The following is a 21,311-nucleotide window of genomic DNA, read 5'->3' on the forward strand; positions in this document are numbered from 1 at the left end:
CAGCAGGAGAAGTCCCTGTCACCCCCAGAGTGTCGACAGTCTTGGGGGACAGACAGGAGAGCAGAATTAGACGATGTGGACAAGCTCAGGCTGGGGGGCTCTCTGACATCCCTGGGGATACAGCTCCTGAGTGTTGGGGTGCAGCAGGAGAAGTCCCTGTCACCCCCAGAGTGTCGACAGTCTTGGGGGACAGACAGGAGAGCAGAATTAGACGATGTGGACGAGCTCAGGCTGGGGGGCTCTCTGACACCCCTGGGGATACAGCTCCTGGGGTTCGGGGGCGCAGCAGGAGACGTCTACACTCTGAGAGCGGGGTCAGAGGAGTGGGGGCGCAGGACGAGAGCAGCTCAGACAGGTACTGAGGCGCTGAGCCGTGCAGAGTCTTACAGGTGAGCAGGAGGATCTGGGCCTGGACATGAAACCAGACAGGAAGCCAGTGCAGGGGCTTCAGGACAGGAGTGATGGGATCGCCTGCACTGGACCCGGACAGGACTGGGCAGACCGGGGTTTGTTCAGGGTGGATTCAGAAACCCCCAGCGAGTGGAGTGTTACAGTGGTCAGTTCTAGTGTTGACCAGTAACGGTTAACGTCGGGCAATATTTCTGAGTGGAAGAAGGAGGTTTTTACCCTCGTGCCCTCGTGCTCACGCGCACAGGCTCGCGCAAACGTGCCCTCGTGCTCACGCGAACGTGCACTTGTGTACACTTGTGCCCTCGCCCTGTAGACTGACTGGGTCACAACCGCGGTCCGGTCCGGCCCGGTCTGCCGCTCTGGCGAAGGCATGCCCTCAGCGCCCCTCTCCCCTCCCCAGGTCGCCATGGCGCTGCCTCAGAGGGTTGCCGCGGGCGAGGCGGGGGCGTCACGGCGCCCCCCCCCTGCCCGCCTGCGGGTGGCCGTGCGCCTGCGCCCCTTCATGTCCGCAGAGGACGAGAAGAAAGAGGGGCCGTGTGTGAGGGCTGCTGGGACACAGGGCCTGGAGATCGTCAACTGGAGGAACACGAACGAGACGCTGCACTACCAGTGAGTCCGAGAGAGAGAGACGGGAGCTGTCTGTGTGTCTGTGTGTCTTGTGTGTGCCTTGTGTGTCTGTGTGTGTGACAGAGACAGGGGCCACCCCTGACGCTCAGCTCTGCTGCAGGTTTGACATTCTCCACGGGGACAGGAGCTCTCAGCAGGAGGTCTACCTCTCCTCCGTCAGGCCTGTGCTCCCCTTCCTGCTGGCCGGACAGAACGCCAGCGTCTTCGCCTACGGGCCCACGGGGGCAGGTCAGTGTGTGTCTCCTGTCCCCCAGTCCCTCTGTACCCCTCTCCTGCTGCCCTGACCCCTGACCCCCTGTCTCCCCCTCTCCTGCTGTCCTGTCCCTCTTCACCCCCAAACCCCCTCTCCTGCTGCCCTGACCCCTGACCCCCTGTCTCCCCCTCTCCTGCTGTCCTGTCCCTCTTCACCCCCAAACCCCCTCTCCTGCTGCCCTGACCCCTGACCCCCTGTCTCTCCCTCTCCTGCTGTCCTGTCTCTCTTCACCCCCAAACCCCCTCTCCTGCTGCCCTGACCCCTGACCCCCTGTCTCTCCCTCTCCTGCTGTCCTGTCTCTCTTCACCCCCAAACCCCCTCTCCTGCTGCCCTGACCCCTGACCCCCTGTCTCCCCCTCTCCTGCTGTCCTGTCCCTCTTCACCCCCAAACCCCCTCTCCTGCTGCCCTGACCCCTGACCCCCTGTCTCTCCCTCTCCTGCTGTCCTGTCCCTCTTCACCCCCAAACCCCCTCTCCTGCTGCCCTGACCCCTGACCCCCTGTCTCCCCCTCTCCTGCTGTCCTGTCCCTCTTCACCCCCAAACCCCCTCTCCTGCTGCCCTGACCCCTGACCCCCTGTCTCTCCCTCTCCTGCTGCCCTGACCCCTGACCCCCTGTCTCTCCCTCTCCTGCTGTCCTGTCCCTCTTCACCCCCAAACCCCCTCTCCTGCTGCCCTGACCCCTGACCCCCTGTCTCTCCCTCTCCTGCTGTCCTGTCCCTCTTCACCCCCAAACCCCCTCTCCTGCTGCCCTGACCCCTGACCCCCTGTCTCTCCCTCTCCTGCTGCCCTGACCCCTGACCCCCTGTCTCTCCCTCTCCTGCTGTCCTGTCCCTCTTCACCCCCAAACCCCCTCTCCTGCTGCCCTGACCCCTGACCCCCTGTCTCTCCCTCTCCTGCTGTCCTGTCCCTCTTCACCCCCAAACCCCCTCTCCTGCTGCCCTGACCCCTGACCCCCTGTCTCTCCCTCTCCTGCTGTCCTGTCTCTCTTCACCCCCAAACCCCCTCTCCTGCTGCCCTGACCCCTGACCCCCTGTCTCTCCCTCTCCTGCTGTCCTGTCTCTCTTCACCCCCAAACCCCCTCTCCTGCTGCCCTGACCCCTGACCCCCTGTCTCCCCCTCTCCTGCTGTCCTGTCCCTCTTCACCCCCAAACCCCCTCTCCTGCTGCCCTGACCCCTGACCCCCTGTCTCTCCCTCTCCTGCTGTCCTGTCCCTCTTCACCCCCAAACCCCCTCTCCTGCTGCCCTGACCCCTGACCCCCTGTCTCCCCCTCTCCTGCTGTCCTGTCCCTCTTCACCCCCAAACCCCCTCTCCTGCTGCCCTGACCCCTGACCCCCTGTCTCTCCCTCTCCTGCTGCCCTGACCCCTGACCCCCTGTCTCTCCCTCTCCTGCTGTCCTGTCCCTCTTCACCCCCAAACCCCCTCTCCTGCTGCCCTGACCCCTGACCCCCTGTCTCTCCCTCTCCTGCTGTCCTGTCCCTCTTCACCCCCAAACCCCCTCTCCTGCTGCCCTGACCCCTGACCCCCTGTCTCTCCCTCTCCTGCTGCCCTGACCCCTGACCCCCTGTCTCTCCCTCTCCTGCTGTCCTGTCTCTCTTCACCCCCAAACCCCCTCTCCTGCTGCCCTGAACCCTGACCCCCCTCTCCTGGTGTCCTGTCTCTCTGACCCCTGACCCCTGCAGGGAAGACCCACACCATGCTGGGCAGCGCTGAGCAGCCTGGGATCATCCCGCGAGCCGTCAGGGAGCTCTTCCAGCTGGTCCGCGAGCAGCAGGCCCTGCCGCAGGGCTCCGAGTGGGACTGCAGCATCGGCATGTCCTACCTGGAGATCTACAACGAGAAGGTACTGAGTGTGTGAGGCTGTGTGTGTGAGGCTGTGTGTGTGAGGCTGTGTGTGAGAGAGCTCAGGGCTCCGAGTGGGACTGCAGCATCGGCATGTCCTACCTGGAGATCTACAACGAGAAGGTACTGAGTGTGTGAGGGTGTGTGTGTGAGGGTGTGTGAGAGCTCAGGGCTCCGAGTGGGACTGCAGCATCGGCATGTCCTACCTGGAGATCTACAACGAGAAGGTACTGAGTGTGTGAGGGTGTGTGTGTGAGGGGGTGTGTGAGAGAGCTCAGGGCTCCGAGTGGGACTGCAGCATCGGCATGTCCTACCTGGAGATCTACAACGAGAAGGTACTGAGTGTGTGAGGGTGTGTGTGTGGGTGTGTGTGAGAGAGCTCAGGGCTCCGAGTGGGACTGCAGCATCGGCATGTCCTACCTGGAGATCTACAACGAGAAGGTACTGAGTGTGTGAGGGGGTGTGTGTGAGGGGGTGTGTGTGAGGCGGTGTGTGTGAGGCGGTGTGTGTGAGGCGGTGTGTGTGAGGCGGTGTGTGTGAGGCGGTGTGTGTGAGGCGGTGTGTGTGTGAGGCGGTGTGTGTGTGAGGCGGTGTGTGTGTGAGGGGGTGTGTGTGTGAGAGCTCAGGGCTCCGAGTGGGACTGCAGCATCGGCATGTCCTACCTGGAGATCTACAACGAGAAGGTACTGAGTGTGTGAGGGTGTGTGTGTGAGGGTGTGTGTGTGAGGGTGTGTGTGTGAGGGTGTGTGTGTGAGGGTGTGTGTGTGAGGGTGTGTGTGAGAGCTCAGGGCTCCGAGTGGGACTGCAGCATCGGCATGTCCTACCTGGAGATCTACAACGAGAAGGTACTGAGTGTGTGAGGCTGTGTGTGAGGCTGTGTGTGAGGCTGTGTGTGAGGCTGTGTGTGAGGCTGTGTGTGTGTGTGGGGGTGTGTGTGGGGGTGTGTGTGGGGGTGTGTGTGGGGGTGTGTGTGGGGGTGTGTGTGGGGGTGTGTGTGGGGGTGTGTGTGAGGCTGTGTGTGAGGCTGTGTGTGAGAGAGCTCAGGGCTCCGAGTGGGACTGCAGCATCGGCATGTCCTACCTGGAGATCTACAACGAGAAGGTACTGAGTGTGTGAGGGTGTGTGTGTGAGGGTGTGTGTGTGAGGGTGTGTGTGAGAGCTCAGGGCTCCGAGTGGGACTGCAGCATCGGCATGTCCTACCTGGAGATCTACAACGAGAAGGTACTGAGTGTGTGAGGGGGTGTGTGTGTGAGGGGGTGTGTGTGTGAGGGGGTGTGTGTGTGAGGCTGTGTGTGTGAGGGTGTGTGTGTGAGGGTGTGTGTGAGAGCTCAGGGCTCCGAGTGGGACTGCAGCATCGGCATGTCCTACCTGGAGATCTACAACGAGAAGGTACTGAGTGTGTGAGGGTGTGTGTGTGTGGGTGTGTGAGAGAGCTCAGGGCTCCGAGTGGGACTGCAGCATCGGCATGTCCTACCTGGAGATCTACAACGAGAAGGTACTGAGTGTGTGAGGGTGTGTGAGGGTGTGTGTGAGAGAGCTCAGGGCTCCGAGTGGGACTGCAGCATCGGCATGTCCTACCTGGAGATCTACAACGAGAAGGTACTGAGTGTGTGAGGGTGTGTGTGTGAGGGTGTGTGTGTGAGGGTGTGTGAGAGAGCTCAGGGCTCCGAGTGGGACTGCAGCATCGGCATGTCCTACCTGGAGATCTACAACGAGAAGGTACTGAGTGTGTGAGGGTGTGTGTGTGAGGGTGTGTGAGAGAGCTCAGGGCTCCGAGTGGGACTGCAGCATCGGCATGTCCTACCTGGAGATCTACAACGAGAAGGTACTGAGTGTGTGAGGGTGTGTGAGGGTGTGTGAGGGTGTGTGAGGGTGTGTGAGGGTGTGTGAGGGTGTGTGTGAGAGAGCTCAGGGCTCTGAGTGGGACTGCAGCATCGGCATGTCCTACCTGGAGATCTACAACGAGAAGGTACTGAGTGTGTGAGGGTGTGTGTGTGAGGGTGTGTGAGAGAGCTCAGGGCTCTGAGTGGGACTGCAGCATCGGCATGTCCTACCTGGAGATCTACAACGAGAAGGTACTGGGTGTGTGAGGGTGTGTGTGTGAGGGTGTGTGTGTGTGAGGGTGTGTGTGTGTGAGGGTGTGTGTGTGAGGGTGTGTGAGAGAGCTCAGGGCTCTGAGTGGGACTGCAGCATCGGCATGTCCTACCTGGAGATCTACAACGAGAAGGTACTGAGTGTGTGAGGGTGTGTGTGTGAGGGTGTGTGAGAGAGCTCAGGGCTCTGAGTGGGACTGCAGCATCGGCATGTCCTACCTGGAGATCTACAACGAGAAGGTACTGAGTGTGTGAGGGTGTGTGTGTGAGGGTGTGTGAGAGAGCTCAGGGCTCCGAGTGGGACTGCAGCATCGGCATGTCCTACCTGGAGATCTACAACGAGAAGGTACTGTGTGTGTGAGGGTGTGTGTGTGTGAGGGTGTGTGTGTGTGAGGGTGTGTGTGTGTGAGGGTGTGTGTGAGGGTGTGTGAGGGTGTGTGTGTGAGGGTGTGTGAGAGAGCTCAGGGCTCCGAGTGGGACTGCAGCATCGGCATGTCCTACCTGGAGATCTACAACGAGAAGGTACTGAGTGTGTGAGGGTGTGTGTGTGAGGGTGTGTGTGTGAGGGTGTGTGTGTGAGGGTGTGTGAGAGAGCTCAGGGCTCTGAGTGGGACTGCAGCATCGGCATGTCCTACCTGGAGATCTACAACGAGAAGGTACTGAGTGTGTGAGGGTGTGTGTGTGAGGGTGTGTGTGAGAGCTCAGGGCTCCGAGTGGGACTGCAGCATCGGCATGTCCTACCTGGAGATCTACAACGAGAAGGTACTGAGTGTGTGAGGGTGTGTGTGTGAGGGTGTGTGTGAGAGCTCAGGGCTCCGAGTGGGACTGCAGCATCGGCATGTCCTACCTGGAGATCTACAACGAGAAGGTACTGAGTGTGTGAGGGTGTGTGTGAGGGTGTGTGTGAGAGCTCAGGGCTCTGAGTGGGACTGCAGCATCGGCATGTCCTACCTGGAGATCTACAACGAGAAGGTACTGAGTGTGTGAGGGTGTGTGTGTGAGGGTGTGTGTGAGAGCTCAGGGCTCCGAGTGGGACTGCAGCATCGGCATGTCCTACCTGGAGATCTACAACGAGAAGGTACTGAGTGTGTGAGGCTGTGTGTGTGAGGCTGTGTGTGTGAGGCTGTGTGTGTGAGGCTGTGTGTGTGAGGGTGTGTGTGAGAGCTCAGGGCTCCGAGTGGGACTGCAGCATCGGCATGTCCTACCTGGAGATCTACAACGAGAAGGTACTGAGTGTGTGAGGGTGTGTGTGAGGGTGTGTGTGAGAGCTCAGGGCTCTGAGTGGGACTGCAGCATCGGCATGTCCTACCTGGAGATCTACAACGAGAAGGTACTGAGTGTGTGAGGGTGTGTGTGTGAGGGTGTGTGTGAGAGCTCAGGGCTCCGAGTGGGACTGCAGCATCGGCATGTCCTACCTGGAGATCTACAACGAGAAGGTACTGAGTGTGTGAGGCTGTGTGTGTGAGGCTGTGTGTGTGAGGCTGTGTGTGTGAGGCTGTGTGTGTGAGGGTGTGTGTGAGAGCTCAGGGCTCCGAGTGGGACTGCAGCATCGGCATGTCCTACCTGGAGATCTACAACGAGAAGGTACTGAGTGTGTGAGGCTGTGTGTGTGAGGCTGTGTGTGTGAGGCTGTGTGTGTGAGGCTGTGTGTGTGAGGCTGTGTGTGTGAGGCTGTGTGTGTGAGGCTGTGTGTGTGAGGCTGTGTGTGTGAGGCTGTGTGTGTGGGGGTGTGTGTGGGGGTGTGTGTGAGGCTGTGTGTGAGGCTGTGTGTGAGAGAGCTCAGGGCTCCGAGTGGGACTGCAGCATCGGCATGTCCTACCTGGAGATCTACAACGAGAAGGTACTGAGTGTGTGAGGGTGTGTGTGTGAGGGTGTGTGTGTGAGGCTGTGTGTGAGGGTGTGTGTGAGAGCTCAGGGCTCCGAGTGGGACTGCAGCATCGGCATGTCCTACCTGGAGATCTACAACGAGAAGGTACTGAGTGTGTGAGGGTGTGTGTGGGTGTGTGAGAGAGCTCAGGGCTCCGAGTGGGACTGCAGCATCGGCATGTCCTACCTGGAGATCTACAACGAGAAGGTACTGAGTGTGTGAGGGTGTGTGAGAGCTCAGGGCTCCGAGTGGGACTGCAGCATCGGCATGTCCTACCTGGAGATCTACAACGAGAAGGTACTGAGTGTGTGAGGGTGTGTGTGTGAGGGTGTGTGAGAGAGCTCAGGGCTCCGAGTGGGACTGCAGCATCGGCATGTCCTACCTGGAGATCTACAACGAGAAGGTACTGAGTGTGTGAGGGTGTGTGTGTGAGGCTGTGTGTGTGAGGCTGTGTGTGTGAGGCTGTGTGTGAGGGTGTGTGTGAGAGCTCAGGGCTCCGAGTGGGACTGCAGCATCGGCATGTCCTACCTGGAGATCTACAACGAGAAGGTACTGAGTGTGTGAGGGTGTGTGTGTGAGGGTGTGTGTGTGAGGGTGTGTGTGTGAGGGTGTGTGTGTGAGGGTGTGTGTGTGAGGGTGTGTGTGTGAGGGTGTGTGTGAGAGAGCTCAGGGCTCCGAGTGGGACTGCAGCATCGGCATGTCCTACCTGGAGATCTACAACGAGAAGGTACTGAGTGTGTGAGGGTGTGTGTGTGAGGGTGTGTGAGAGAGCTCAGGGCTCCGAGTGGGACTGCAGCATCGGCATGTCCTACCTGGAGATCTACAACGAGAAGGTACTGAGTGTGTGAGGGTGTGTGTGTGAGGGGGTGTGTGAGAGAGCTCAGGGCTCTGAGTGGGACTGCAGCATCGGCATGTCCTACCTGGAGATCTACAACGAGAAGGTACTGAGTGTGTGAGGGTGTGTGTGAGAGCTCAGGGCTCCGAGTGGGACTGCAGCATCGGCATGTCCTACCTGGAGATCTACAACGAGAAGGTACTGAGTGTGTGAGGGTGTGTGAGGGTGTGTGTGAGAGAGCTCAGGGCTCCGAGTGGGACTGCAGCATCGGCATGTCCTACCTGGAGATCTACAACGAGAAGGTACTGAGTGTGTGAGGGTGTGTGTGTGAGGGTGTGTGTGTGAGGGTGTGTGAGAGAGCTCAGGGCTCCGAGTGGGACTGCAGCATCGGCATGTCCTACCTGGAGATCTACAACGAGAAGGTACTGAGTGTGTGACGGTGTGTGTGTGAGGGTGTGTGAGAGAGCTCAGGGCTCCGAGTGGGACTGCAGCATCGGCATGTCCTACCTGGAGATCTACAACGAGAAGGTACTGAGTGTGTGAGGGTGTGTGTGTGAGGGTGTGTGTGTGAGGGTGTGTGTGTGAGGGTGTGTGAGGGTGTGTGTGAGAGAGCTCAGGGCTCCGAGTGGGACTGCAGCATCGGCATGTCCTACCTGGAGATCTACAACGAGAAGGTACTGAGTGTGTGAGGGTGTGTGTGTGAGGGTGTGTGTGAGAGAGCTCAGGGCTCCGAGTGGGACTGCAGCATCGGCATGTCCTACCTGGAGATCTACAACGAGAAGGTACTGAGTGTGTGAGGGTGTGTGTGTGAGGGTGTGTGTGAGAGCTCAGGGCTCCGAGTGGGACTGCAGCATCGGCATGTCCTACCTGGAGATCTACAACGAGAAGGTACTGAGTGTGTGAGGGTGTGTGAGAGAGCTCAGGGCTCCGAGTGGGACTGCAGCATCGGCATGTCCTACCTGGAGATCTACAACGAGAAGGTACTGAGTGTGTGAGGGTGTGTGTGTGAGGGTGTGTGTGTGAGGGTGTGTGTGTGAGGGTGTGTGTGTGAGGGTGTGTGTGTGAGGGTGTGTGTGTGAGGGTGTGTGTGTGAGGGTGTGTGTGAGGGTGTGTGTGAGAGAGCTCAGGGCTCCGAGTGGGACTGCAGCATCGGCATGTCCTACCTGGAGATCTACAACGAGAAGGTACTGAGTGTGTGAGGGTGTGTGTGAGGGTGTGTGTGTGAGGGTGTGTGAGAGAGCTCAGGGCTCCGAGTGGGACTGCAGCATCGGCATGTCCTACCTGGAGATCTACAACGAGAAGGTACTGTGTGTGTGAGGCTGTGTGTGTGAGGCTGTGTGTGTGAGGCTGTGTGTGTGAGGCTGTGTGTGTGAGGCTGTGTGTGTGAGGCTGTGTGTGTGAGGGTGTGTGTGTGAGGGTGTGTGAGAGAGCTCAGGGCTCCGAGTGGGACTGCAGCATCGGCATGTCCTACCTGGAGATCTACAACGAGAAGGTACTGAGTGTGTGAGGGTGTGTGTGGGTGTGTGAGAGAGCTCAGGGCTCCGAGTGGGACTGCAGCATCGGCATGTCCTACCTGGAGATCTACAACGAGAAGGTACTGAGTGTGTGAGGGGGTGTGTGTGAGGGGGTGTGTGTGAGGGTGTGTGTGAGAGAGCTCAGGGCTCCGAGTGGGACTGCAGCATCGGCATGTCCTACCTGGAGATCTACAACGAGAAGGTACTGAGTGTGTGAGGGTGTGTGTGTGAGGGTGTGTGTGTGAGGGTGTGTGTGTGAGGGTGTGTGTGAGAGAGCTCAGGGCTCCGAGTGGGACTGCAGCATCGGCATGTCCTACCTGGAGATCTACAACGAGAAGGTACTGGGTGTGTGTGAGGGTGTGTGTGAGGGTGTGTGTGAGGGTGTGTGAGAGAGCTCAGGGCTCCGAGTGGGACTGCAGCATCGGCATGTCCTACCTGGAGATCTACAACGAGAAGGTACTGAGTGTGTGAGGGTGTGTGAGGGTGTGTGAGAGAGCTCAGGGCTCTGAGTGGGACTGCAGCATCGGCATGTCCTACCTGGAGATCTACAACGAGAAGGTACTGAGTGTGTGAGGGTGTGTGTGTGGGGGTGTGTGTGAGAGCTCAGGGCTCCGAGTGGGACTGCAGCATCGGCATGTCCTACCTGGAGATCTACAACGAGAAGGTACTGAGTGTGTGAGGGTGTGTGTGTGAGGGTGTGTGTGTGAGGGTGTGTGAGAGAGCTCAGGGCTCCGAGTGGGACTGCAGCATCGGCATGTCCTACCTGGAGATCTACAACGAGAAGGTACTGAGTGTGTGAGGGTGTGTGTGTGAGGGTGTGTGAGAGAGCTCAGGGCTCCGAGTGGGACTGCAGCATCGGCATGTCCTACCTGGAGATCTACAACGAGAAGGTACTGAGTGTGTGAGGGTGTGTGAGGGTGTGTGAGGGTGTGTGTGAGAGAGCTCAGGGCTCTGAGTGGGACTGCAGCATCGGCATGTCCTACCTGGAGATCTACAACGAGAAGGTACTGAGTGTGTGAGGGTGTGTGTGTGAGGGTGTGTGTGTGAGGGTGTGTGTGTGAGGGTGTGTGTGTGAGGGTGTGTGTGTGAGAGAGCTCAGGGCTCTGAGTGGGACTGCAGCATCGGCATGTCCTACCTGGAGATCTACAACGAGAAGGTACTGGGTGTGTGAGGGTGTGTGTGTGTGAGGGTGTGTGTGTGTGAGGGTGTGTGTGTGAGGGTGTGTGAGAGAGCTCAGGGCTCTGAGTGGGACTGCAGCATCGGCATGTCCTACCTGGAGATCTACAACGAGAAGGTACTGAGTGTGTGAGGGTGTGTGTGTGAGGGTGTGTGAGAGAGCTCAGGGCTCTGAGTGGGACTGCAGCATCGGCATGTCCTACCTGGAGATCTACAACGAGAAGGTACTGAGTGTGTGAGGGTGTGTGTGTGAGGGTGTTTGAGAGAGCTCAGGGCTCCGAGTGGGACTGCAGCATCGGCATGTCCTACCTGGAGATCTACAACGAGAAGGTACTGTGTGTGTGAGGGTGTGTGTGTGTGAGGGTGTGTGTGTGTGAGGGTGTGTGTGTGTGAGGGTGTGTGTGAGGGTGTGTGAGAGAGCTCAGGGCTCCGAGTGGGACTGCAGCATCGGCATGTCCTACCTGGAGATCTACAACGAGAAGGTACTGAGTGTGTGAGGGTGTGTGTGTGAGGGTGTGTGTGTGAGGGTGTGTGAGAGAGCTCAGGGCTCTGAGTGGGACTGCAGCATCGGCATGTCCTACCTGGAGATCTACAACGAGAAGGTACTGAGTGTGTGAGGGTGTGTGTGTGAGGGTGTGTGTGAGAGCTCAGGGCTCCGAGTGGGACTGCAGCATCGGCATGTCCTACCTGGAGATCTACAACGAGAAGGTACTGAGTGTGTGAGGCTGTGTGTGTGTGGGGGTGTGTGAGAGAGCTCAGGGCTCCGAGTGGGACTGCAGCATCGGCATGTCCTACCTGGAGATCTACAACGAGAAGGTACTGAGTGTGTGAGGCTGTGTGTGTGAGGCTGTGTGTGTGAGGCTGTGTGTGTGAGGCTGTGTGTGAGAGCTCAGGGCTCCGAGTGGGACTGCAGCATCGGCATGTCCTACCTGGAGATCTACAACGAGAAGGTACTGAGTGTGTGAGGCTGTGTGTGTGAGGCTGTGTGTGTGAGGCTGTGTGTGTGAGGCTGTGTGTGTGAGGCTGTGTGTGTGTGGGTGTGTGTGTGGGTGTGTGTGTGGGTGTGTGTGTGGGTGTGTGTGGGGCTGTGTGTGGGGCTGTGTGTGGGGCTGTGTGTGGGGCTGTGTGTGGGGCTGTGTGTGGGGCTGTGTGTGGGGCTGTGTGTGAGGCTGTGTGTGAGAGAGCTCAGGGCTCCGAGTGGGACTGCAGCATCGGCATGTCCTACCTGGAGATCTACAACGAGAAGGTACTGAGTGTGTGAGGGTGTGTGTGAGGGTGTGTGTGAGAGCTCAGGGCTCCGAGTGGGACTGCAGCATCGGCATGTCCTACCTGGAGATCTACAACGAGAAGGTACTGAGTGTGTGAGGGTGTGTGTGTGAGGCTGTGTGTGAGGGTGTGTGTGAGAGCTCAGGGCTCCGAGTGGGACTGCAGCATCGGCATGTCCTACCTGGAGATCTACAACGAGAAGGTACTGAGTGTGTGAGGGTGTGTGTGTGGGTGTGTGTGAGAGAGCTCAGGGCTCCGAGTGGGACTGCAGCATCGGCATGTCCTACCTGGAGATCTACAACGAGAAGGTACTGAGTGTGTGAGGGTGTGTGTGGGTGTGTGAGAGAGCTCAGGGCTCCGAGTGGGACTGCAGCATCGGCATGTCCTACCTGGAGATCTACAACGAGAAGGTACTGAGTGTGTGAGGGTGTGTGTGTGAGGGTGTGTGAGAGAGCTCAGGGCTCCGAGTGGGACTGCAGCATCGGCATGTCCTACCTGGAGATCTACAACGAGAAGGTACTGAGTGTGTGAGGGTGTGTGTGTGAGGGTGTGTGTGTGAGGGTGTGTGTGTGAGGCTGTGTGTGAGAGAGCTCAGGGCTCCGAGTGGGACTGCAGCATCGGCATGTCCTACCTGGAGATCTACAACGAGAAGGTACTGAGTGTGTGAGGGTGTGTGTGTGAGGGTGTGTGTGTGAGGCTGTGTGTGAGGGTGTGTGTGAGAGCTCAGGGCTCCGAGTGGGACTGCAGCATCGGCATGTCCTACCTGGAGATCTACAACGAGAAGGTACTGAGTGTGTGAGGGTGTGTGTGTGAGGGTGTGTGTGTGAGGGTGTGTGTGTGAGGGTGTGTGTGTGAGGGTGTGTGTGTGAGGGTGTGTGAGAGAGCTCAGGGCTCTGAGTGGGACTGCAGCATCGGCATGTCCTACCTGGAGATCTACAACGAGAAGGTACTGAGTGTGTGAGGGTGTGTGTGTGAGGGTGTGTGTGAGGGTGTGTGTGAGGCTGTGTGTGTGAGGGTGTGTGTGAGAGAGCTCAGGGCTCCGAGTGGGACTGCAGCATCGGCATGTCCTACCTGGAGATCTACAACGAGAAGGTACTGAGTGTGTGAGGGTGTGTGTGTGAGGGTGTGTGAGAGAGCTCAGGGCTCCGAGTGGGACTGCAGCATCGGCATGTCCTACCTGGAGATCTACAACGAGAAGGTACTGAGTGTGTGAGGGTGTGTGTGTGAGAGCTCAGGGCTCCGAGTGGGACTGCAGCATCGGCATGTCCTACCTGGAGATCTACAACGAGAAGGTACTGAGTGTGTGAGGGTGTGTGTGAGAGAGCTCAGGGCTCCGAGTGGGACTGCAGCATCGGCATGTCCTACCTGGAGATCTACAACGAGAAGGTACTGAGTGTGTGAGGGTGTGTGTGTGAGGGTGTGTGAGAGAGCTCAGGGCTCCGAGTGGGACTGCAGCATCGGCATGTCCTACCTGGAGATCTACAACGAGAAGGTACTGAGTGTGTGACGGTGTGTGTGTGAGGGTGTGTGAGAGAGCTCAGGGCTCCGAGTGGGACTGCAGCATCGGCATGTCCTACCTGGAGATCTACAACGAGAAGGTACTGAGTGTGTGAGGGTGTGTGTGTGAGGGTGTGTGTGTGAGGGTGTGTGTGTGAGGGTGTGTGTGTGAGGGTGTGTGTGTGAGGGTGTGTGAGGGTGTGTGTGAGAGAGCTCAGGGCTCCGAGTGGGACTGCAGCATCGGCATGTCCTACCTGGAGATCTACAACGAGAAGGTACTGAGTGTGTGAGGGTGTGTGTGTGAGGGTGTGTGTGAGAGAGCTCAGGGCTCCGAGTGGGACTGCAGCATCGGCATGTCCTACCTGGAGATCTACAACGAGAAGGTACTGAGTGTGTGAGGGTGTGTGTGTGAGGGTGTGTGTGAGAGCTCAGGGCTCCGAGTGGGACTGCAGCATCGGCATGTCCTACCTGGAGATCTACAACGAGAAGGTACTGAGTGTGTGAGGGTGTGTGAGGGTGTGTGAGAGAGCTCAGGGCTCCGAGTGGGACTGCAGCATCGGCATGTCCTACCTGGAGATCTACAACGAGAAGGTACTGAGTGTGTGAGGGTGTGTGTGTGAGGGTGTGTGTGTGAGGGTGTGTGTGTGAGGGTGTGTGTGTGAGGGTGTGTGTGAGAGAGCTCAGGGCTCCGAGTGGGACTGCAGCATCGGCATGTCCTACCTGGAGATCTACAACGAGAAGGTACTGAGTGTGTGAGGGTGTGTGTGAGGGTGTGTGTGTGAGGGTGTGTGAGAGAGCTCAGGGCTCCGAGTGGGACTGCAGCATCGGCATGTCCTACCTGGAGATCTACAACGAGAAGGTACTGGGTGTGTGAGGCTGTGTGTGTGAGGCTGTGTGTGTGAGGCTGTGTGTGTGAGGCTGTGTGTGTGAGGGTGTGTGAGAGAGCTCAGGGCTCCGAGTGGGACTGCAGCATCGGCATGTCCTACCTGGAGATCTACAACGAGAAGGTACTGAGTGTGTGAGGGGGTGTGTGTGAGGGGGTGTGTGTGAGGGTGTGTGTGTGAGGGTGTGTGTGAGAGAGCTCAGGGCTCCGAGTGGGACTGCAGCATCGGCATGTCCTACCTGGAGATCTACAACGAGAAGGTACTGAGTGTGTGAGGGTGTGTGTGTGAGGGTGTGTGAGAGCTCAGGGCTCTGAGTGGGACTGCAGCATCGGCATGTCCTACCTGGAGATCTACAACGAGAAGGTACTGAGTGTGTGAGGGTGTGTGTGTGGGGGTGTGTGTGAGAGAGCTCAGGGCTCCGAGTGGGACTGCAGCATCGGCATGTCCTACCTGGAGATCTACAACGAGAAGGTACTGTGTGTGTGAGGGTGTGTGTGTGAGGGTGTGTGTGAGAGAGCTCAGGGCTCCGAGTGGGACTGCAGCATCGGCATGTCCTACCTGGAGATCTACAACGAGAAGGTACTGAGTGTGTGAGGGTGTGTGAGGGTGTGTGAGAGAGCTCAGGGCTCTGAGTGGGACTGCAGCATCGGCATGTCCTACCTGGAGATCTACAACGAGAAGGTACTGAGTGTGTGAGGGTGTGTGTGTGGGGGTGTGTGTGAGAGCTCAGGGCTCCGAGTGGGACTGCAGCATCGGCATGTCCTACCTGGAGATCTACAACGAGAAGGTACTGAGTGTGTGAGGGTGTGTGTGTGAGGGTGTGTGTGAGAGCTCAGGGCTCCGAGTGGGACTGCAGCATCGGCATGTCCTACCTGGAGATCTACAACGAGAAGGTACTGAGTGTGTGAGGGTGTGTGTGTGAGGGTGTGTGTGAGAGCTCAGGGCTCTGAGTGGGACTGCAGCATCGGCATGTCCTACCTGGAGATCTACAACGAGAAGGTACTGTGTGTGTGAGGGTGTGTGTGTGAGGGTGTGTGTGTGAGGGTGTGTGTGTGAGAGCTCAGGGCTCCGAGTGGGACTGCAGCATCGGCATGTCCTACCTGGAGATCTACAACGAGAAGGTACTGGGTGTGTGAGGGTGTGTGTGTGAGGGTGTGTGTGAGAGCTCAGGGCTCTGAGTGGGACTGCAGCATCGGCATGTCCTACCTGGAGATCTACAACGAGAAGGTACTGTGTGTGTGAGGGTGTGTGTGTGAGGGTGTGTGTGAGAGCTCAGGGCTCCGAGTGGGACTGCAGCATCGGCATGTCCTACCTGGAGATCTACAACGAGAAGGTACTGAGTGTGTGAGGGTGTGTGTGTGAGGGTGTGTGTGAGAGCTCAGGGCTCTGAGTGGGACTGCAGCATCGGCATGTCCTACCTGGAGATCTACAACGAGAAGGTACTGTGTGTGTGAGGGTGTGTGTGTGAGGGTGTGTGTGTGAGAGCTCAGGGCTCCGAGTGGGACTGCAGCATCGGCATGTCCTACCTGGAGATCTACAACGAGAAGGTACTGTGTGTGTGAGGGTGTGTGTGTGAGGGTGTGTGTGAGAGAGCTCAGGGCTCCGAGTGGGACTGCAGCATCGGCATGTCCTACCTGGAGATCTACAACGAGAAGGTACTGAGTGTGTGAGGGTGTGTGAGGGTGTGTGTGAGAGCTCAGGGCTCTGAGTGGGACTGCAGCATCGGCATGTCCTACCTGGAGATCTACAACGAGAAGGTACTGAGTGTGTGAGGGTGTGTGTGTGAGGGTGTGTGTGAGAGCTCAGGGCTCCGAGTGGGACTGCAGCATCGGCATGTCCTACCTGGAGATCTACAACGAGAAGGTACTGAGTGTGTGAGGGTGTGTGAGGGTGTGTGAGAGAGAGCTCAGGGCTCCGAGTGGGACTGCAGCATCGGCATGTCCTACCTGGAGATCTACAACGAGAAGGTACTGGGTGTGTGAGGGTGTGTGTGTGAGGGTGTGTGTGAGAGCTCAGGGCTCTGAGTGGGACTGCAGCATCGGCATGTCCTACCTGGAGATCTACAACGAGAAGGTACTGTGTGTGTGAGGGTGTGTGTGTGAGGGTGTGTGTGTGAGGGTGTGTGTGAGAGCTCAGGGCTCCGAGTGGGACTGCAGCATCGGCATGTCCTACCTGGAGATCTACAACGAGAAGGTACTGAGTGTGTGAGGGTGTGTGTGTGAGGGTGTGTGTGAGAGCTCAGGGCTCTGAGTGGGACTGCAGCATCGGCATGTCCTACCTGGAGATCTACAACGAGAAGGTACTGTGTGTGTGAGGGTGTGTGTGTGAGGGTGTGTGTGTGAGAGCTCAGGGCTCCGAGTGGGACTGCAGCATCGGCATGTCCTACCTGGAGATCTACAACGAGAAGGTACTGTGTGTGTGAGGGTGTGTGTGTGAGGGTGTGTGTGAGAGAGCTCAGGGCTCCGAGTGGGACTGCAGCATCGGCATGTCCTACCTGGAGATCTACAACGAGAAGGTACTGAGTGTGTGAGGGTGTGTGTGTGGGGGTGTGTGTGAGGGTGTGTGTGAGAGCTCAGGGCTCTGAGTGGGACTGCAGCATCGGCATGTCCTACCTGGAGATCTACAACGAGAAGGTACTGAGTGTGTGAGGGTGTGTGTGTGAGGGTGTGTGTGTGAGGGTGTGTGAGAGAGCTCAGGGCTCCGAGTGGGACTGCAGCATCGGCATGTCCTACCTGGAGATCTACAACGAGAAGGTACTGAGTGTGTGAGGGTGTGTGTGGGTGTGTGAGAGAGCTCAGGGCTCCGAGTGGGACTGCAGCATCGGCATGTCCTACCTGGAGATCTACAACGAGAAGGTACTGAGTGTGTGAGGGTGTGTGAGGGTGTGTGTGAGAGAGCTCAGGGCTCCGAGTGGGACTGCAGCATCGGCATGTCCTACCTGGAGATCTACAACGAGAAGGTACTGAGTGTGTGAGGGTGTGTGAGAGCTCAGGGCTCCGAGTGGGACTGCAGCATCGGCATGTCCTACCTGGAGATCTACAACGAGAAGGTACTGAGTGTGTGAGGCTGTGTGTGTGAGGCTGTGTGTGTGAGGCTGTGTGTGTGAGGGTGTGTGTGAGAGAGCTCAGGGCTCCGAGTGGGACTGCAGCATCGGCATGTCCTACCTGGAGATCTACAACGAGAAGGTACTGAGTGTGTGAGGGTGTGTGTGTGAGGGTGTGTGAGAGAGCTCAGGGCTCTGAGTGGGACTGCAGCATCGGCATGTCCTACCTGGAGATCTACAACGAGAAGGTACTGAGTGTGTGAGGGTGTGTGTGTGAGGGTGTGTGTGAGAGCTCAGGGCTCCGAGTGGGACTGCAGCATCGGCATGTCCTACCTGGAGATCTACAACGAGAAGGTACTGAGTGTGTGAGGGTGTGTGTGTGAGGGTGTGTGAGAGAGCTCAGGGCTCTGAGTGGGACTGCAGCATCGGCATGTCCTACCTGGAGATCTACAACGAGAAGGTACTGAGTGTGTGAGGGTGTGTGTGAGGGTGTGTGTGTGAGGGTGTGTGAGAGAGCTCAGGGCTCCGAGTGGGACTGCAGCATCGGCATGTCCTACCTGGAGATCTACAACGAGAAGGTACTGAGTGTGTGAGGGTGTGTGTGTGAGGGTGTGTGTGAGAGAGCTCAGGGCTCTGAGTGGGACTGCAGCATCGGCATGTCCTACCTGGAGATCTACAACGAGAAGGTACTGAGTGTGTGAGGGTGTGTGTGTGAGGGTGTGTGAGGGTGTGTGAGAGAGCTCAGGGCTCCGAGTGGGACTGCAGCATCGGCATGTCCTACCTGGAGATCTACAACGAGAAGGTACTGAGTGTGTGAGGGTGTGTGTGGGTGTGTGAGAGAGCTCAGGGCTCCGAGTGGGACTGCAGCATCGGCATGTCCTACCTGGAGATCTACAACGAGAAGGTACTGAGTGTGTGAGGGTGTGTGTGTGAGGGTGTGTGAGGGTGTGTGTGAGAGAGCTCAGGGCTCCGAGTGGGACTGCAGCATCGGCATGTCCTACCTGGAGATCTACAACGAGAAGGTACTGAGTGTGTGAGGGTGTGTGAGAGCTCAGGGCTCCGAGTGGGACTGCAGCATCGGCATGTCCTACCTGGAGATCTACAACGAGAAGGTACTGAGTGTGTGAGGCTGTGTGTGTGAGGCTGTGTGTGTGAGGCTGTGTGTGTGAGGGTGTGTGTGAGAGAGCTCAGGGCTCCGAGTGGGACTGCAGCATCGGCATGTCCTACCTGGAGATCTACAACGAGAAGGTACTGAGTGTGTGAGGGTGTGTGTGTGAGGGTGTGTGAGAGAGCTCAGGGCTCTGAGTGGGACTGCAGCATCGGCATGTCCTACCTGGAGATCTACAACGAGAAGGTACTGAGTGTGTGAGGGTGTGTGTGAGAGCTCAGGGCTCCGAGTGGGACTGCAGCATCGGCATGTCCTACCTGGAGATCTACAACGAGAAGGTACTGAGTGTGTGAGGGTGTGTGTGTGAGGGTGTGTGAGAGAGCTCAGGGCTCTGAGTGGGACTGCAGCATCGGCATGTCCTACCTGGAGATCTACAACGAGAAGGTACTGAGTGTGTGAGGGTGTGTGTGGGTGTGTGAGAGAGCTCAGGGCTCCGAGTGGGACTGCAGCATCGGCATGTCCTACCTGGAGATCTACAACGAGAAGGTACTGAGTGTGTGAGGGTGTGTGTGTGAGGGTGTGTGTGGGTGTGTGAGAGAGCTCAGGGCTCCGAGTGGGACTGCAGCATCGGCATGTCCTACCTGGAGATCTACAACGAGAAGGTACTGAGTGTGTGAGGGTGTGTGTGTGTGAGGGTGTGTGTGTGAGGGTGTGTGTGTGAGGCTGTGTGTGTGAGGCTGTGTGTGTGAGGCTGTGTGTGTGAGGCTGTGTGTGTGAGGGTGTGTGTGTGAGGGTGTGTGTGAGAGCTCAGGGCTCCGAGTGGGACTGCAGCATCGGCATGTCCTACCTGGAGATCTACAACGAGAAGGTACTGAGTGTGTGAGGGTGTGTGAGGGTGTGTGTGAGAGCTCAGGGCTCTGAGTGGGACTGCAGCATCGGCATGTCCTACCTGGAGATCTACAACGAGAAGGTACTGAGTGTGTGAGGGTGTGTGTGTGAGGGTGTGTGTGAGAGCTCAGGGCTCCGAGTGGGACTGCAGCATCGGCATGTCCTACCTGGAGATCTACAACGAGAAGGTACTGAGTGTGTGAGGGTGTGTGTGTGAGGGTGTGTGTGAGAGAGCTCAGGGCTCTGAGTGGGACTGCAGCATCGGCATGTCCTACCTGGAGATCTACAACGAGAAGGTACTGAGTGTGTGAGGGTGTGTGTGTGAGGGTGTGTGTGTGAGGGTGTGTGAGGGTGTGTGAGAGAGCTCAGGGCTCCGAGTGGGACTGCAGCATCGGCATGTCCTACCTGGAGATCTACAACGAGAAGGTACTGAGTGTGTGAGGGTGTGTGTGGGTGTGTGAGAGAGCTCAGGGCTCCGAGTGGGACTGCAGCATCGGCATGTCCTACCTGGAGATCTACAACGAGAAGGTACTGAGTGTGTGAGGGTGTGTGTGTGAGGGTGTGTGAGGGTGTGTGTGAGAGAGCTCAGGGCTCCGAGTGGGACTGCAGCATCGGCATGTCCTACCTGGAGATCTACAACGAGAAGGTACTGAGTGTGTGAGGGTGTGTGAGAGCTCAGGGCTCCGAGTGGGACTGCAGCATCGGCATGTCCTACCTGGAGATCTACAACGAGAAGGTACTGAGTGTGTGAGGCTGTGTGTGTGAGGCTGTGTGTGTGAGGCTGTGTGTGTGAGGGTGTGTGTGAGAGAGCTCAGGGCTCCGAGTGGGACTGCAGCATCGGCATGTCCTACCTGGAGATCTACAACGAGAAGGTACTGAGTGTGTGAGGGTGTGTGTGTGAGGGTGTGTGAGAGAGCTCAGGGCTCTGAGTGGGACTGCAGCATCGGCATGTCCTACCTGGAGATCTACAACGAGAAGGTACTGAGTGTGTGAGGGTGTGTGTGTGAGGGTGTGTGTGAGAGCTCAGGGCTCCGAGTGGGACTGCAGCATCGGCATGTCCTACCTGGAGATCTACAACGAGAAGGTACTGAGTGTGTGAGGGTGTGTGTGTGAGGGTGTGTGAGAGAGCTCAGGGCTCTGAGTGGGACTGCAGCATCGGCATGTCCTACCTGGAGATCTACAACGAGAAGGTACTGAGTGTGTGAGGGTGTGTGTGGGTGTGTGAGAGAGCTCAGGGCTCCGAGTGGGACTGCAGCATCGGCATGTCCTACCTGGAGATCTACAACGAGAAGGTACTGAGTGTGTGAGGGTGTGTGTGTGAGGGTGTGTGTGGGTGTGTGAGAGAGCTCAGGGCTCCGAGTGGGACTGCAGCATCGGCATGTCCTACCTGGAGATCTACAACGAGAAGGTACTGAGTGTGTGAGGGTGTGTGTGTGTGAGGGTGTGTGTGTGTGAGGGTGTGTGTGTGTGAGGGTGTGTGTGTGTGAGGGTGTGTGTGTGTGAGGGTGTGTGTGTGTGAGGGTGTGTGTGTGAGGCTGTGTGTGTGAGGCTGTGTGTGTGAGGGTGTGTGTGAGAGCTCAGGGCTCCGAGTGGGACTGCAGCATCGGCATGTCCTACCTGGAGATCTACAACGAGAAGGTACTGAGTGTGTGAGGGTGTGTGAGGGTGTGTGTGAGAGCTCAGGGCTCTGAGTGGGACTGCAGCATCGGCATGTCCTACCTGGAGATCTACAACGAGAAGGTACTGAGTGTGTGAGGGTGTGTGTGTGAGGGTGTGTGTGAGAGCTCAGGGCTCCGAGTGGGACTGCAGCATCGGCATGTCCTACCTGGAGATCTACAACGAGAAGGTACTGAGTGTGTGAGGGTGTGTGAGGGTGTGTGAGAGAGAGCTCAGGGCTCCGAGTGGGACTGCAGCATCGGCATGTCCTACCTGGAGATCTACAACGAGAAGGTACTGGGTGTGTGAGGGTGTGTGTGTGAGGGTGTGTGTGGGGGTGTGTGTGAGGCTGT

General features: G+C 57.9%; 2 protein-coding genes across 4 annotated transcripts in view; both read left to right on the top strand.

The window, feature by feature from the left end:
• LOC148659587 (ceramide synthase-like) overlaps positions 1-21,311 on the top strand; it is a 164,848-nt gene that overhangs the window by 75,405 nt on the left and 68,132 nt on the right. The window lies entirely within an intron of this gene.
• Positions 1-21,311, top strand: part of kif22 (kinesin family member 22) — a 70,858-nt gene that overhangs the window by 845 nt on the left and 48,702 nt on the right. For 2 of the 3 annotated variants that reach the window (XM_088637328.1, XM_088637327.1), the window contains exons 2-4: positions 725-1,020; positions 1,139-1,266; positions 2,972-3,132. In XM_088637328.1, the coding sequence (XP_088493454.1) occupies positions 782-1,020; positions 1,139-1,266; positions 2,972-3,132 (528 nt within the window). In that variant the 5' untranslated portion in view covers positions 725-781. The remainder of the gene's footprint in view (positions 1-724; positions 1,021-1,138; positions 1,267-2,971; positions 3,133-21,311) is intronic. The other variant, XM_088637329.1, reaches the window with a different exon arrangement.

The sequence above is a fragment of the Lepisosteus platostomus genome, chromosome 6 (genome assembly GCF_059453375.1).
Source record: "Lepisosteus platostomus isolate fLepPlt1 chromosome 6, fLepPlt1.hap1, whole genome shotgun sequence".
Lineage (NCBI taxonomy): Eukaryota > Metazoa > Chordata > Actinopteri > Semionotiformes > Lepisosteidae > Lepisosteus > Lepisosteus platostomus.